This window comes from Pavona decussata, unplaced genomic scaffold, assembly GCF_977016875.1.
Source record: "Pavona decussata unplaced genomic scaffold, jaPavDecu1.1 SCAFFOLD_262, whole genome shotgun sequence".
NCBI classification, from domain to species: domain Eukaryota; kingdom Metazoa; phylum Cnidaria; class Anthozoa; order Scleractinia; family Agariciidae; genus Pavona; species Pavona decussata.
This window is the reverse complement of record NW_028145665.1, coordinates 615,205-630,382: the sequence shown is the minus strand read 5'-3', so window position 1 is coordinate 630,382 and position 15,178 is coordinate 615,205. Positions and strand designations below refer to the sequence as shown.

General features: G+C 39.4%; 2 protein-coding genes and 1 pseudogene across 3 annotated transcripts; all 3 read right to left on the bottom strand.

The window, feature by feature from the left end:
* Positions 1–20: 20 nt before the first annotated feature.
* LOC146455999 (uncharacterized) lies at positions 21–4,035 on the bottom strand (annotated as a pseudogene). Its single transcript, XR_014858901.1, has 8 exons — positions 3,995–4,035; positions 3,832–3,882; positions 3,051–3,358; positions 2,417–2,493; positions 2,039–2,164; positions 1,635–1,831; positions 1,185–1,253; positions 21–760 (listed from the first exon to the last, which is right to left on the bottom strand). The product of XR_014858901.1 is annotated as an uncharacterized LOC146455999 (transcript).
* LOC146455998 (uncharacterized) lies at positions 3,877–5,950 on the bottom strand. Its single transcript, XM_085093623.1, has 5 exons — positions 5,916–5,950; positions 5,529–5,786; positions 5,381–5,436; positions 5,207–5,279; positions 3,877–4,637 (listed from the first exon to the last, which is right to left on the bottom strand). The coding sequence occupies exons 2-5, from the start codon at positions 5,573–5,575 to the stop codon at positions 4,478–4,480; spliced, it is 336 nt and encodes a 111-aa protein (XP_084949749.1). The 5' UTR covers positions 5,576–5,786; positions 5,916–5,950; the 3' UTR covers positions 3,877–4,477.
* Positions 5,951–9,058: 3,108 nt separating this feature from the next.
* Positions 9,059–11,659, bottom strand: LOC146455997 (uncharacterized). Its single transcript, XM_085093621.1, has 4 exons — positions 11,088–11,659; positions 10,494–10,793; positions 9,269–9,333; positions 9,059–9,137 (listed from the first exon to the last, which is right to left on the bottom strand). Exons 1-2 carry the CDS (start codon positions 11,657–11,659, stop codon positions 10,679–10,681), a joined length of 687 nt encoding a protein of 228 aa, XP_084949747.1. The 3' UTR covers positions 9,059–9,137; positions 9,269–9,333; positions 10,494–10,678.
* Positions 11,660–15,178: the final 3,519 nt, after the last annotated feature.

The following is a 15,178-nucleotide window of genomic DNA, read 5'->3' as shown; positions in this document are numbered from 1 at the left end:
TACTAATATTGTAAATAAATTATTTTATTATGGGAAACTCAATGACATTAGAGTTTTTGCAAAACCAGTTATAACATCACAATTATGTACTTGAGCTGTGAATCCTTGGTGTGGCTTTCATAAAGAAATTGATCGCTTGATCTACAATCTGTTTGGCTGAACTATATTGAGAAATCAATCACTTACAGTTGAAAATTTGGCACTCAAATACATGAAGTGATCAAAGTGTATGTAATTTGGAATCAATTTACAAAAGATATCGTGAAGTGTTCATTGTTTGAGTGTTCGTACAAAATAGAACAATGTTTCATATAAAAATTTCAGTTTTTACATCACAAAAAACCCTATTGATAAACTTTTGTGGTAGCAGAACTTTGTTGTATACTGTATAGTGCGCAAATCTGGTAAAAAATCATTTCTGTTTTTGAAACCTTGTTTGATGTCTTTCAAACAATTCCTTTGAAGAGATCGGAGCTGTGTGTGCAATTGTTGGTGCAATTCTTTCCGGATCATCTTCAGACAGAGAAACGTGTCTTGCTATCCACAAGACATCTTCTATCCGGCAACGAAATACTTTGGCCATGAGTACTGGAATGTAATCATAATCTTTGTCCACTTTGATTATGCGAGTGTTCCACTCTTTTGTGCGCTGGTTGTATTTACGTTTATATTGTGTTTCGACCCCACAGCAGCTGTTCTGTCAAGATGGTAGTTCCAGTCAATAGCTGCAAGTTGTTTTCTTGCCTTGTAGAATCTGTACCTAGCACAGTAAATGAAAAAAAATAATAATAATAATCAAGGTTTGAAGGGAGTAAGGTAAGGGTGAAACTAGGCGGATGTCTAAAATGTAGTGGCTGCATGCTTAATGTGTGTAGATGGGTTTACCATAGTTCCAAATCAACCCTCCCTCCCCCCCCCCCCCCACTACCTCCAACCCAAAATTACCCTGAAATTTTATGCAAACTAATCATGCCCACTCTGGAATTCCAGAGCCTCGCAACAGGGAAGGGGATGAAAACTGCAACTGTCCAATATTGTTACAATCGCCTATGTATAACCCCTTCTGCATTCAACAGTTACAGTTGCACTTTGCTTGAGAGCTAATGATGATAATGGTAGTCTGGGCCTAAGAGTTCGAAGTTGCTCTATTACTCGTACAGAATAAGTTTCAGTTCATTACATACTTGTAAGCAGTTCTCTTAACTGCATATGCCAGAGACATGCTATTGAGGCATTCCAAAGATCCTGTGTGCCTTTAAAACATTAAAAACAAACAACAGTAAGGAAGCCACCAGGCATTTGTATTTGCATTTTTGTAGATTACCCAGCCCATCCCTGGGCGATACAACCTAACAAACAAGCAATAGTGAGGTTTGATAATATGCTTCGCTGAAAACTAGCATTATAGATCTCCTTTGGAGGCCACTAGGCATTTGTATGTTTTTTTAGGTTATGTTTTGTAGGACAGGACATTTGACCCTACCCTCTAAAGATTTGTCTTAACAAAATAAGTAGTCCTGTGTTGGGAGTGAAGCACATCTGTGCCCCCTTCCGCTGCCTTCAAAGAAGAAAAATAATTTTAATATTGTTGTATGCCCAGAAAACATCAAGTTAGCTGACATGAAAGCATTTACCTGAACTTAACATAAAACTTGAAGCTGTCCAGTAGGGTTGGCTCAAGCACTACCTTCTGTAAGGCCACAAAATCTTGGTCCTTGCGGTCAAACCAAGGTGGGTGTTCTTCATTTGGGTCAAGTACCTCATGGTCACATTTGCCTGTGGTCCATTCGTGCTCATTGCATACATGATGGAGGATGCTCAGCCATTTGCTCTGGAAAACAAGCGAAAATGTTCAACACTAGTAATCGGGTTGTTCAAACCTGTAGACACACGACTGGTGCAATACAGGTGAATGTGTGGGTAGGGATAAGGTGATCTTGAGTGACATTGTATGGTATGGATCAGAGACATCTAATAACATGACAGTACAATGTTGAGTCAGAAAAAATTCACTAGAATTCGTCTGCTGTATAACTACCTTCATTGCTGCAAGAGCCTGGGTGGTGTCTTCGTATTCAGACGCAATCGAGCAGCAATGCCAGAAGTGATTTATTATTTGGTTTGACCACTTTCCAACTTTATCATTCCCTTTAGTACTAGCAACCTAAAGAAAAATAATATATAAAAGGTACCGTCCTTTAGTAAGGTCACATTTGGATATTACACCCATCCCTCTGGAATTTCCTAAAAAAAAAAATTTAGCAGAGTTTATACGAAAGATGCTGGTCTTATAAATCCATTATTCCACACCACTATAGAAGTATTTTCCATCCCCATTCAGGGCGAGGAGAGAGTTGTGATAGACTGTACTTTCTAAAATCATACAGTGTTATTTTTAAAGTCTACATGTAATTACCTTCTGTATGCTCTTGCGTATGCTTTTGGCCTTGTGCCAGACATCAAGAGAATGGAAGATTGTCTTGAATTCGTCAGCTAGAGCACAAAATAAAAGACCATTAAATTAATACAGAACTTGTTTGTAACTTTTATCTTATGACCAGTTTGGAATATTATGGGTGCATTAATTGCACCGGTACAATACTACAGTAGCATAAACTAAATCATGAGAGACATCTCTCATGCAAACTATACTCAAACACATCTTAACAAGGAGGCAAAAACTACTTCTCACAGTCAATAATAATTTCAAATTCTCCTTCAAAGCAAAAATAAGCATAATTGAAAGGGTGCCTGGAAGAAAGCCTTCAGTGACTTCTGATAAATTGCTAGATTCTCCTTCCAAGTTGCATTGTATTTGCTTGTGAAAAAAAGAAGAATTTGACCTTACACCAAAAGTCACTTAGGGCCTTACTTCGTGCACCCTTTCAATTAAAGTGAGAGCTTTTCAGGGTTCTATGCAACAATACAATAGGACGTTGAAAGAGTAAAATCATCTACAGCTGCTCAAAACAAACATTTGATGGAATAAGAAGCGACTGACGAGGTACCTTTTTCCCTTTAGGAATCTCAACTTACAAGTTCTGACATACCTATAAGTTTTTTAATAGATGATGATGCATCTGTGCAAACTTCAATGACATTCAAGACTGTCTGGAGTCTTTGAAGACAGTTGTTCAAGGCCTTCTTCTCCATGGTACTTGATTTTACTGTAACTGTCTGGGTACACACTGATGCTGACCCCGTGCTTTGTCTATGCGGATGTACATTATTGGAAGTTGGAGTCTGCAGGACTGATGAACTTTCATCCTCGACAGGCATAGCTAGGACTTCAGTGAACTCCAATATAGATGCCTCATCCAATTCATCAACTTCACTCCCACAGCCGTAGTTCTCTTCACTGAAAAAATGACCAAAAAAATGTTAAGAACAAAGATTTCTCACAATCAAAAAATAAACAATTGTTTACTGATCCTTCTAGCTATGCAGGCAATGCAACAGCTAGACACACATATCCAAGAATATTTTTTATTATAATTTGATGTCTCTGCAATTTTCTAAACAGACCAAGCTATCAACAACTGTCCTACTCAACATAACAATTCACTGCCCAAATATTGTTATGGCAAATCCTGCATCTGTCAACTGCACATAACATTATCCTTCATTGTTTGTAGCTGCAAGTGTGAAACATGTTTTACTAAATGATTTCTCATGCTACTGATGTGTCAAATAACAAACATTTTTGCTTGATTTTGCATAACATTGTTGGCTAAGTATTAATGATTTTTGTAAGCAATCCTGTAGGAAAAGTGTTGTTCATGCAGGTATTCCTTCATCATTATCGTAAATCTCTTGCAGATTCATACTAACAGTGGTTTGAGGTCGCTGTCATCACTCTCGCTGTCGTCGTCCGCCAGGTCACTTAGATAACAGAGAAAAGAAAACAATGTATACCTGGTTAATTAAAAATACTCAAATTACTCTATCTTGACCTAAACATTGCTTAAAAATTTCAGTACCTAATCAACAGTACCATGGAAACGTATTGCCATGAGAAAATCCCAGACACACCATTGTTATTGCTTACAATCAATAACAGAACACAAAACAAAACACGAGCTGAAAAAACCTGTCCATCATCAAACAATACCCGCATAAAACTGTCCCATGCCCAACCAATAATTTACCATGATTGGCCACTATGTCCAGCAATTTTTTTAGCAACTAAAAAGTAAACAATGATAAAAGATAATAATTATAAAAAGACTACAATAAACATGCAACTACACTTCTACTTTGTCCGGTTAAAATTGTGACTTGATTGGACTTATGTCTCTTCAAAAAAATGAATCTATCTATTCGAAAAAAATGTTTGATACTTGATCTTATATGTTCATTTTTCCCATAAATCAGCAAGTGGAAATTGATCATTATTATTTGGGTCAGTCTGTATTATTCTAGACAATAATAAAGTAACTGCCAATGGATGCTCCTCACAGTATATTCTGTTACATGTTTACCTGTTGCAATTTTGTTCTGATGACGAGGTTGAAGTATCATTGTCACTGATGTCATACTCATTGTTGCTCTCATGTTCAATGACTTCAGTGTCATCAACTATTTTGTAAGACGTATTAGAAGCCTCGACACCAGTGACATCAATAAATGCATCTGATCTGCAATGCACGACGAACAACAAACGTTACTCTTTGGGACACAGGGCCAACAAAAGGCACAATAATAATAACGGCGGGTCTAAAACACCAGTCACAGGTACAACCCTTACCCTACCCCTAACCCCAACCTTGGGTTAGGTTAGCCTAAGGGTAAGGGCTGTACCTGCAACCTGTTCCTGTGACCTGTGTGTGAGACCTGACAAATATCAATACACAGCTCTCTTTGCTACCTTAACTGGTCATTTATTTAATATTTATTGGCATGTGCATGTAGCCTGTTTATCCCAACTCGATTTGCATGGCAGAGACGAACGTGGGGTGATTTAAACAGTGCAAAGGGGTGCATACCTGTATTTGTCAAAAGCAGCCTTCAAGTGATACAAAAACGAAACGAGACTGTATTTACATGAAAATAATCAAAATATAATAATCTTGAGGATCCAACAAAGTCCACACAATTTAAATTGGAAAACGGGTGTGTTCCTTACACTAATTCAGAGAAGTAAAAGACTAGATCAATAGGCTTTATACTAACAAAAAAAAAACATGCATTTTACGTTTTCACTTACTTTTCGCTGGTGCTTATAATAGAAAGATCGGGAAGATTTCTGCCTTTTCCCAATGGAGTCAAAGTTAATGGACCTGGCATAAATTAAAGGAACACAAGACATGAGTGTGAGTAGGTTAAAAGAAATGAATAATTTCAGGTAATTTGTGCGCTGATTAGCCTACAGTAAGCTTACCTTCTACAATATGTCTCGCTATTTTGGCTGGTCTAGCCTCTTTCATGTCGTTCAATCTACAAAAGAGATAAAGGGATATTCGGAACATTTCTTTCCAGTATAAATATCGAACGTACATCTAAAATATAGAAAAAAAGCTGATACTCACTGTTCTTGTCTTCGTCTGAGCTCCAAACCGAGCAGCCATGACGCCATGTTTCGAGTCGTTTGCGAAGATTCCTTCCGCACGAACCTTTTGCCAGGTCGTGAAAATCTGATTTTCCAAATAAATATATTGGTGATTTGTTCTCCAATGCTTATGATTTATATCTCTTGTTATTTTCGTCAACGCAGGCGATTTCTTCCGCCCAGTGCCTTTACGTTTTCCACCACTTCTTTTCATTGTACTTTGGAGACGCGATCCATACTGTTTTTAACCAAATAAGATAAAATGATGGATGAGCAAAAGAATACTCAGAAACAGGTTTTCAGTAAAAGATTGAAAATCCAAGTCAATACTGAGAAGATTGAAGCGAATTTATAGATGTATTCGTACCTTTTTGATTTTGGGTTGAGGTGGACGTTTTTCAAAATTGACAAAAACTAGTGTCCAGGTCAGCGCGGTCATCCAGGTGACTGTGTCCCTTTAAATAGTTTCATCCGCCATCCATATCTGCCTGTCTGTATCCGCGTTTTACAGAGTCCCGCTATTAAGTGCAATTCCCCATCCTCATAGTCGAGAAGCAAATCTTCATTAAATTAAGCATGTGCAATCTCGTGCAAAGTACTAGATAACATTGATCTAAACCAGATGAGTCATCGATATATCAGCGGCGTCTTACGAAATGATAGAAATGATCCCTCAACTTCCGTTCACTTGGTTGATCGCTGCGAGAATACTAATTTGAGTTAGTTTGAGTGACAAAACGTCCAATTTTTGACATTACCAGTTTATATTACTAATAAAGACTGTTAAATGTGTAATAGACTCAGTAGTATTGCATTGAATTACACGGGTTATGGAACGACTAGCTGCAGCTGGTCTCGGTCAGTGTTATTTAGTGTTAACATGTGATGCAAAATCCTATCTAACATCAACCGAAACCGGTTTTCTGCTTCGAATTTAAGAGGAGAAGAGGAGAAAACAACATTTAACAGATAAGTATGCACTTTATTCACATGTTAGCCTGTAAGTAAAATCGAAGCTTATATAAAAAAAAGCTTCAGAAATAACACCTGCATATAAAAACCTGGGGGGGGGGGGGGGGTACTACCTTATATAAGCACTGCCCCAAAGGGTATGGTTTTTGAGGTGTTGTGGGAATAGACATTGGTCATTTTGGAATAGGGTATAGTTTTTAAGGAAACTACGTAGTAGTGTATGAACATATTTATCGTTTCAATTCAAAAGGAATGAGAAAAAATGAAAAATATGTGAATTCGAAGTGGATTTTAAGAATTTTTTTTTGTTAGCATTCTAATCTAGTAATGATGACATAATTTCTTAGAACCAGGTCTGTAAATGGGTGTGAAAAATGACATTTTTTTGGTCTAACATAGGGTCAGGAAAACTGGGCAGCACACCCCCACCAAGAATCCCCAGGAGTACCCCCTGGATAAGAGACCAGGTAAAATGAGTTAAGCTTGCCACATGTAAGTAGTTTAATTAAAACTGATTGCCATTATGTTCTGGAAGAGTTAAGGACACTTCCTAAACTGCAGTAATTTTTCCATTTAACGTAACCAAAATTTGAATTCCTCAAAAACTAACTTGCCCATTAGGCAAGTTAATAAAAAAATTTACTAGCCCGATACCAAAATCCATTATAGTGCTGTCCGGTATGTCCGAAAAATCCTGAAGAATTAACCACCTGCTATTTTTGTGGCTGCCATCTTGGATCCGCCATCTTGGATTTTCGAACTCTCATTTTTCTAAAGCAAAACAGTGCATTTTTGATAAACTTTAACTAACAAATGATTTCCATTATGAGCGATGTCCAGTTAAGTGCAGAACTTTCTTTATTTTCCTTTTTTTGTTAAACGCATGTACTCTTTCAGTTGTCTCATACAAAAATATCATTGACTTTCGTTAGTCCCATAGTAACAACGCAGACATTATTTGTCTTCTTTCTGTTATGTATAATACTAATATAAGAAGAAGACCAACTCAAGTTAAAGAACTAAAGAAATTTGCGTGCCAAGTGTACTGCAAAGTGGGACCTACCACCCTTCCTGGACTTTGATCCGAGCTTTTTCGATCCAGGAACTTGGAAGGTGAGATGCTGCCTCCAACACGTGTCTCCTCACTCCCACACATCACTCACACAAACTTCATGGCCATGCGTGACAAATCCGTTACCACCAGCTGCCCAGATTTTCCCCCCATTAAAGAAAATGGCTTGAGTGAACACCAAGGAGCATACGTTCCCGTTATGTGCCTGTCTCTCCCTGCACTCCAAGCTGCTATTGAGCTTACCAAATGCGGCTGCAAGTCAGACTGCAAGGGACGCTGTGGCTGTTTCAAGAACGGAATTCCATGCACTCCTCTTTGTAAATGTTTTGGAAAAAACTGTACAAATCCATTCACAGATGACACACGAGTTGATGACGAGGAAGAGGAGGATGATGCTCTTAGTGTATGAGAACTTTAATCACATTTTATGCACGAACACTTTTAACGAAACTGTGCATTAGTATTATACATAACAGAAAGAAGACAATAGCATCTGTGTTGTTACTATGGGACTAACAAAAGTCAATGATATTTTGGTATGAGAAAACTGAAAGAGTACAGGCGTTTAACAATAAAAGGAAAATAAAGAAAGTTCTGCACTTAACTGGACATCGCTCGTAATGGAATTTATTTGTTAGTTAAAGTTTATCAATAATGGACTGTTTTGCTTAAGAAAAATGAGAGTTCGAAAATCCAAGATGGCAGCCACCAAAATAGCAGGTGGTTAATCTTAACGTCATCGGTGGTTGCCATGGTAACCAATTTAAGTCATACTATGTATGTCATCAAGATCAAGATTCGTGTCAAGTTTTGTCGATGTATTGTGAGTTAGAGCAAAGATATTCGCAAAACCGTCCTTTGCATATAATTAGCATAAATTAAATCCTTAAGTAGCCGGGAAGATGGGATCGGAAAATTTGAACCCCATCGGATTCTTATTATTCAGCCCAAAATTAGTGCAAAACAGCGAAAAATCAATTTCGGCAGGAAAGTCCTACGGGATTACACGCCGTACCGCACTATTGGCCACAGGCTATCGGACACCACTTTCTTTGCACCTGTAAAATATGTTGTTGTCAACCATTTAATGAAAATAATATTGATACTGACATTAACATTCACTTAATATTATTGGTCAGTATAGTGCCAATTATTTTATCTAGATCAAGGCAGATACAGAGGTGATTGCCAATGGATCATTAACTGAGAGATTACCCTGTACAATATTTAAGACATTTGTTTAAGTTTCAATACTGTTTACCTTTGGTAGTTCATCCAACCAGTCCCCTTCATTGAAGGATCGTCTCTTTCTCACCATTTCTTCCTTTAGAAAGGACCTTTAATATAGCAATAATTTTGTCATCTTTTAAATGTCTTTTAATGCATCTATAGATTTCAAATTATGACAATAGCAGTCACAATGTTTATTGATGTTTTGCAAAAAACGTTTTATCAATATTCTCACCTGATATTCTTAAAGAAGGCAGGAGAACTAATTTGCTTTCCATCTTAGTATGATATTGTTTTTTGGGTGACATTCAAAACCTATGATTCAACATAGACTTTTTAAACTGCAAACTCTATAGCCTAATGTAAAATGGTTCTCGTTGCTAATAAATATGACTATCAATTATTCATTTACTATAATATAGAAGCCTAATAAAAGAAAAGCATACCTCAAGAGCCCAATGACAAGGGAGATGTACTGGTATCAAAAGTAACTCATAGTCCAGTTTTTAATCTGCAAAAAAGATATAAGAAGGTTAATCGATTACCTATTTGGTATATCAGCTACTTTCCTACAAAACATATATAAGACAGTACTTAAAAAAATAGTTATAGTGTCTGAGATATTGCATCTTTTTGATCCAGTTGGCCTTCCACTTTGCTCCACATTTTGATAGCTTGTCATAGAAGAATGAATTGAAGCAGTAGGCTCTTATCTTATTATTATCTCCCAAAAGCAAGAATTAATTATGGAATATTCAATATTAGATTTCAAGGTCCATCAGTGTGGAATTCCAATGATGAAGATATTAAATCATCTTCTTTGTCTTTATTTATAAAGAAAATGAAACAACACTTAATCAAAGATTACTACACATGTGTACTTCGATTTCGATTTTGCAATTCTAAGATAAGAAATAATACTGTTTTGCAACGTAAGAATTATGGTCATTTTAATATACTGCTACTTAACTTAACTCTGTTTAACTTTATTTTTGTGTCTTTATGTGTGTTTGTTCTTGTGTCCCTGACCTTAACATTTAAATATCTTTTCTTATAGCTGGCTGCCTGGCATTTTAAACTTTTAGGTTAGTTCGGGCAGCCAGCACCCCTATCATCTATTGTATGTATATATTTATACTTTCTGTTGTAATAATAATGGAGTGAAATAAAGTATTGTTGTTGTTGCTCTTGGGAATGCTGAAGACTAAACAGTAAAGGCAGACATCACAGTCAATCAGATTTTATTAAAATAAAATTCGGTGCAGGCAAAAACTGGGATATAACTGTGTTTGTTTTTTAATGAGAAGGGAAAACTGCTTGTATTTTTGACAACTAAGTTTTAACCATCATAAGTGCTTATTCTCAATCACCGGAATTATTGCCTAGTTAAAGTTTTTATAACAAGTAAACTAAGAATGATCTCTATGTTAATGATAATGATTTTAGCACTTAAGCTAATCTTACTAAGTCAAATTACCCCTTGTGATCTCTGATTTATGACCCCCATGTAAAAATTTATTAGCTGAAAGAGAGATGGAAATTAAATGAGACAACAAAATATCCATGTAAGCTTTAATTTAATGCAATATGCTATGTACTTACTTCCTACTTCAAATATTGATAACCGTTTAAACAAAGCTAAATAAAAGTGCACTGCACATGCATTAATACCTGTTCATTAAGCTCTTCTCCATCATTTAGTCTGTTTAAGTCTCCCTGGGTTAGTTTATAATACCAAACTGCTGCACTACCGTTGTAGGCTTTGTACATTTATCTAGAGGTGTGCAAGGTGTAAATTTCTGAAAACAAAAATAGACTTACAGTAACTATTTCAATGCCTAATGTTTCCACCTCTTTTATTGTTTTTCCCGAGGTCTTTTAACTTTTAGTTGTGTGCTTGACCTCACCTTATCATCTGCACAGGAACTACCTTTTTGATTATTTGGCCGCCTTGTGGCTTTTATAGTAGGCCTAAAAATATGATTATAATGTTGTCATAAGTATACATGTACTTTTCAGTCTCTTAATTTCTTGCTGTGGGGATATTTTACCTGGAACTATCGGTTGATATAATTGAATTTAAGTAGGGTGGGTTTTGTAAAGCTGGGACTAATGATAAAAAATATCATTGGTTTGCACATACAATGTAATAGTAGGAGCCTGGTCTGTGAGCTGAAGTATTAACAGTAAAAAAAGTATCGTACTTTAGTAATAAAATTTTGAATCTTTAAATAATACTCTTCAAATCTTAAAAAGATTTAATACCTTGCTGAGGTTCTTTGACTTGTTCCTTTGAGAAGTCTGGTGAGGACACTATATTGTCCACTTTGATATGAGATCCCCAACACTTCAAATGCACGTTCAGTGAGCCAGAGGTCTTCCTCTGGGGCTCGTACCTGCTTCTCACATCTCTTCTGTCTGACAGATTTTCTTACATAACTAGTTAAATCTTCCCGAGTGGTAAATTCCATGAAAGTTGCACGGCCATTGCCATCCACAAAGCCACTGCGACTTCTTGCATGTGGATCAAATACTGCAAAGGAACCCTCGTGAAGCTTCAGTATAGCTACTGTATACTCAAGAATGCTTAGCAAGGCTCCAGTATCTGACTGGAGGGCACTTTGCATCCCTTCTTCCAGGGTCACAAAGGGGAAATCAGCACTTCTGGAGAACACGTCACCAGTAGGGATGGCTTGAGCAAACGTTATTTGGTGCTCTCCAATTTTTGGAATGGCTGCTTTTATCTCTTCAAAGGACAATCTCTGGCCAGGAACACCCAAGGCTTTAGTTAGTGCTGAATGCATGCAATCACCCACCCTTAAGACAGCATCAATCATGCTTTTTGATATTTTCATTTTAGCTACGTTTGCTTGACGTAGAAGAAAAGTCAGACTTTTTAAATTAATTATAACCATGCAGTTCTAAACACTACTTACAACACCATACTTACATTATAACTACATCAGAGATAATCTCTACGTACATTGTGTTACAATATTAATAATTAATATTTCTGCTACTTACAATGTGATACTACAAACAGACACATATCACATCATTTGCAAAAAAGGCTAAATTTGTGAGTGGGAGCAAAGAGTAAAAGCTTGCTGCTCCGACTTAAATTGTGGGCACTGCTGGGTGGGCTGCTCCGACTTAAATTGTGGATACTGCTTTGTTGGCTGCTCAAACTTGAACTGTGGACACTGCTGGGTGGGCTGCTCCGACTTGAACTGTGGACACTGCTTTGTTGGCTGCTCCGACTTCAACTGTGAAACCTGCTGGGCTTGCTGCTCCGACTTAAACTGTGGACACTGCTGGTTGGGTTGCTCCGACTTAAACTGTGGACACTGCTGGGTGGGTTGCTCCGACTTAAACTGTGGACACTGCTAGGTGGGTTGCTCCGACTTGAACTGTGAAACCTGCTGGGCGGGCTGCTCCAACTTAAACTGTGGACACTGCTGGGTGGGTTGCTCCGACTTGAACTGTGAAACCTGCTGGGCGGGCTGCTCTGACTTAAACTGTGGACACTGCTGGGTGGGCTGCTCAAACTTGAACTGTGGACACTGCTGGGTGGGCTGCTCAAACTTGAACTGTGGAAACTGCTGGGCGGGCTGCTCCGACTTGAACTGTGGACACTGCTGGGTGGGCTGCTCCGACTTGAACTGTGGACACTGCCTGGGTGGGTTGCTGCGACTTGAACTGTGGACACTGCTGGGTGGGTTGCTTAGACTTGAACTGTGGACACTGCTGGGTAGGCTGCTCCGACTTAAACTGTGGACACTGCTGGGTGGGCTGCTCAAACTTGAACTGTGGACACTGCTGGGTGGGTTACTCCGACTTGAACTGTGGACACTGCTGGGTGGGCTGCTCCGACTTGAACTGTGGACTGCTGGGCGGGCTGCTCCGACTTGAACTGTGAAACCTGCTGGGTGGGTTGCTCCGACTTGAACTGTGAAACCTGCTGGGTGGATTGCTCCGACTTGAACTGTGGACACTGCTGGGTGGGCTGCTCAAACTTGAACTGTGGACACTGCTGGGTGGATTGCTCCGACTTGAACTGTGAAACCTGCTGGGTGGGTTGCTCCGACTTGAACTGTGGACACCGCTGGGTGGGTTGCTCCGACTTGAACTGTGAAACCTGCTGGGCGAGCTGCTCCGACTTAAACTGTGGACACTGCTGGGTGGGCTGCTCAAACTTGAACTGTGGACACTGCTGGGTGGGCTGCTCCGACTTAAACCGTGGACACTGCTGGGTGGGCTGCTCCGACTTAAACTGTGGACACTGCTGGGTGGGCTGCTCCGACTTAAACTGTGGACACTGCTGGGTGGTTGCTCCGACTTGAAGTGTGGACACTGCTTTGTTGGCTGCTCAAACTTGAACTGTGGACACTGCTGGGTGGGCTGCTCCGACTTAAACTGTGGACACTGCTGGGTGGGTTGCTCCGACTTGAACTGTGGACACTGCTGGGTGGGTTGCTCCGACTTGAACTGTGGACACTGCTTTGTTGGCTGCTCCGAATTGAACTGTGAAACCTGCTGGGCGGGCTGCTCCGACTTAAATCGTGGACACTGCTGGGAAGGCTGTTGGAGCTTATTCTTTTGACTCAGGTGTAGATTTTTCATTGAGTAGAACTGTGTATGTGGCTGTGTGGTCTGCTCTGAGAATAGTTGTGAGTTATCATCAACCAGATCATGCCGTTTTTTCTTACAAGAAGGTTGACTGTCCAATTTCATGCTAACACATGCATCATTTTTTTCACCTTTGTGTTACACAAGAACATCTACACTGTTTTGGCATATTCCTAGTGTATTTATGGTATTAAAGTACGGTTTCTTCGCAACTCATTTTTACAATGCACGTCTTTCTGCTTGCCGAGCTAGCACATGGCTTTTTGCTTATGTCACTTGTCATTTTGGCAACACATATCGTGTCCAGTCCTTTGAGAGGCACGTACTTATAGTTCCTATACCTAGCACTATCCCCTAACTTGAAAAGAAATGTCACCCGTGACATTTGACAATATTTGACATGCAATACAGAACAAACTTTACGAAAGTGGCTTTTTTTGTCTAGGATTCCTTGCCTCTTAAATCTTGGAGTTGGATGATCAGACCCAGCTCCTCACAGACCACCTAACGTCTCTCAGTTCATCTGTCCAAACTAATGTTCAAGATTCTGTAACACAACGACCATCTTTAGACAGTTCTTACAGCATTCACAGAATGAATGTCAGAATACACTAAAAAAAAACTCGATTTTTTTAACAATGTGATAGACAAAAACTGTTTATCTGCTCATCTGCCCTGAAATGACTGATAAGGTGCTTCCCATTGTGGCAACTGTGGTACCATTGGGTAGGGCATACAAGGCATCATCATATTCATGTTCCAGAACCTGGGCGGTTCTGGTGGAGGAATACAGGTAAAGGCTGGTGGCAATGTACAGTACTGGTTCACTGGAAATTCAGGTATGTAGGGCGCTGGCAGTGTTGGTATCCCACCCTGCTGTATTCCTACATATGGATCAACCTTAACCTGTCGCACATAAGTTGGTTCCCCAGGACTGTGGTAAGTAAACCATTTAGGTGCCTGTCTAAGACGTTTAGGTCGGCCTGATTTGCTAACATCCTCTTGCTCGTCCCTCTGTCCGTCCACTGCTTGAGAGTGTTGTGTTAGCTGTGCCTCGCCAGGAGTACCAGCAATGTCAACTTCCGGCCCCATTTCACTTGACACCTCACCAGAATGAACATCCATGAAATCTGTTTCTGGCCCTCGTCTTTTCCTTGTAGACTCTAGCTGTATCTGTGTTCGGTCATTTCTATCATGTCGTGGTGAAAGATTTAAGCATGAAACGTCTGGAAGTTCATCTTCACTGTCACTTTCTTTCCCTTCTTGTAACAGTGGTTGGACATCATCACAGTGATAGGGTGCTGCTTTTTTTGTCTTCTTTACAGGAGGGAGGTCCTCCCAGGGTTTGCCTGGTAAATAATCACAAGGGAGTAAGAGGTTTCGATGTAGAGTGCGGGTGGGTCCTTGGCTTGATTCTGGTCTCACGTCGTACACCGGGCTTCCCTCCCCTTTTCTTGTAACAACTATATGGATTTGGTCTTCACAGAAAGCACGGAGCTTGTCAAGTCCCTTACGAGGAGTAAGGTTGCATACAAGGACACGGTCTCCCACTTGCATTGCTGATGATCGCACTCGTTTGTCATAATTCTTTTTCCCCCTCATGGCATTCTTCCTGGCAGATTTTGATGCAAGTGAGTAAGCTTCTTGCATGGCGGATTTCCATTTGGTAACATACTCAGCATGTGATTTGGCTCCTGTTTCCACCTCGAGGTCAAAGAGTACATCGA

Excerpts from the sequence above, each read along its gene's own strand:
- LOC146455998 (XM_085093623.1), bottom strand. The coding sequence starts at position 5,575 with ATGGCGTCATGGCTGCTCGGTTTGGAGCTCAGACGAAGACAAGAACA. Across the intron at positions 5,437-5,528 it reads CTCAGACGAAGACAAGAACA|ATTGAACGACATGAAAGAGG; the intron begins GTGAGTATCAGC and ends TCTCTTTTGTAG. Across the intron at positions 5,280-5,380 it reads AGCGAGACATATTGTAGAAG|GTCCATTAACTTTGACTCCA; the intron begins GTAAGCTTACTG and ends AATTTATGCCAG.
- LOC146455997 (XM_085093621.1), bottom strand. The coding sequence starts at position 11,659 with ATGATTGATGCTGTCTTAAGGGTGGGTGATTGCATGCATTCAGCACTA. Across the intron at positions 10,794-11,087 it reads AGTCAAAGAACCTCAGCAAG|GCCTACTATAAAAGCCACAA; the intron begins GTATTAAATCTT and ends TCATATTTTTAG.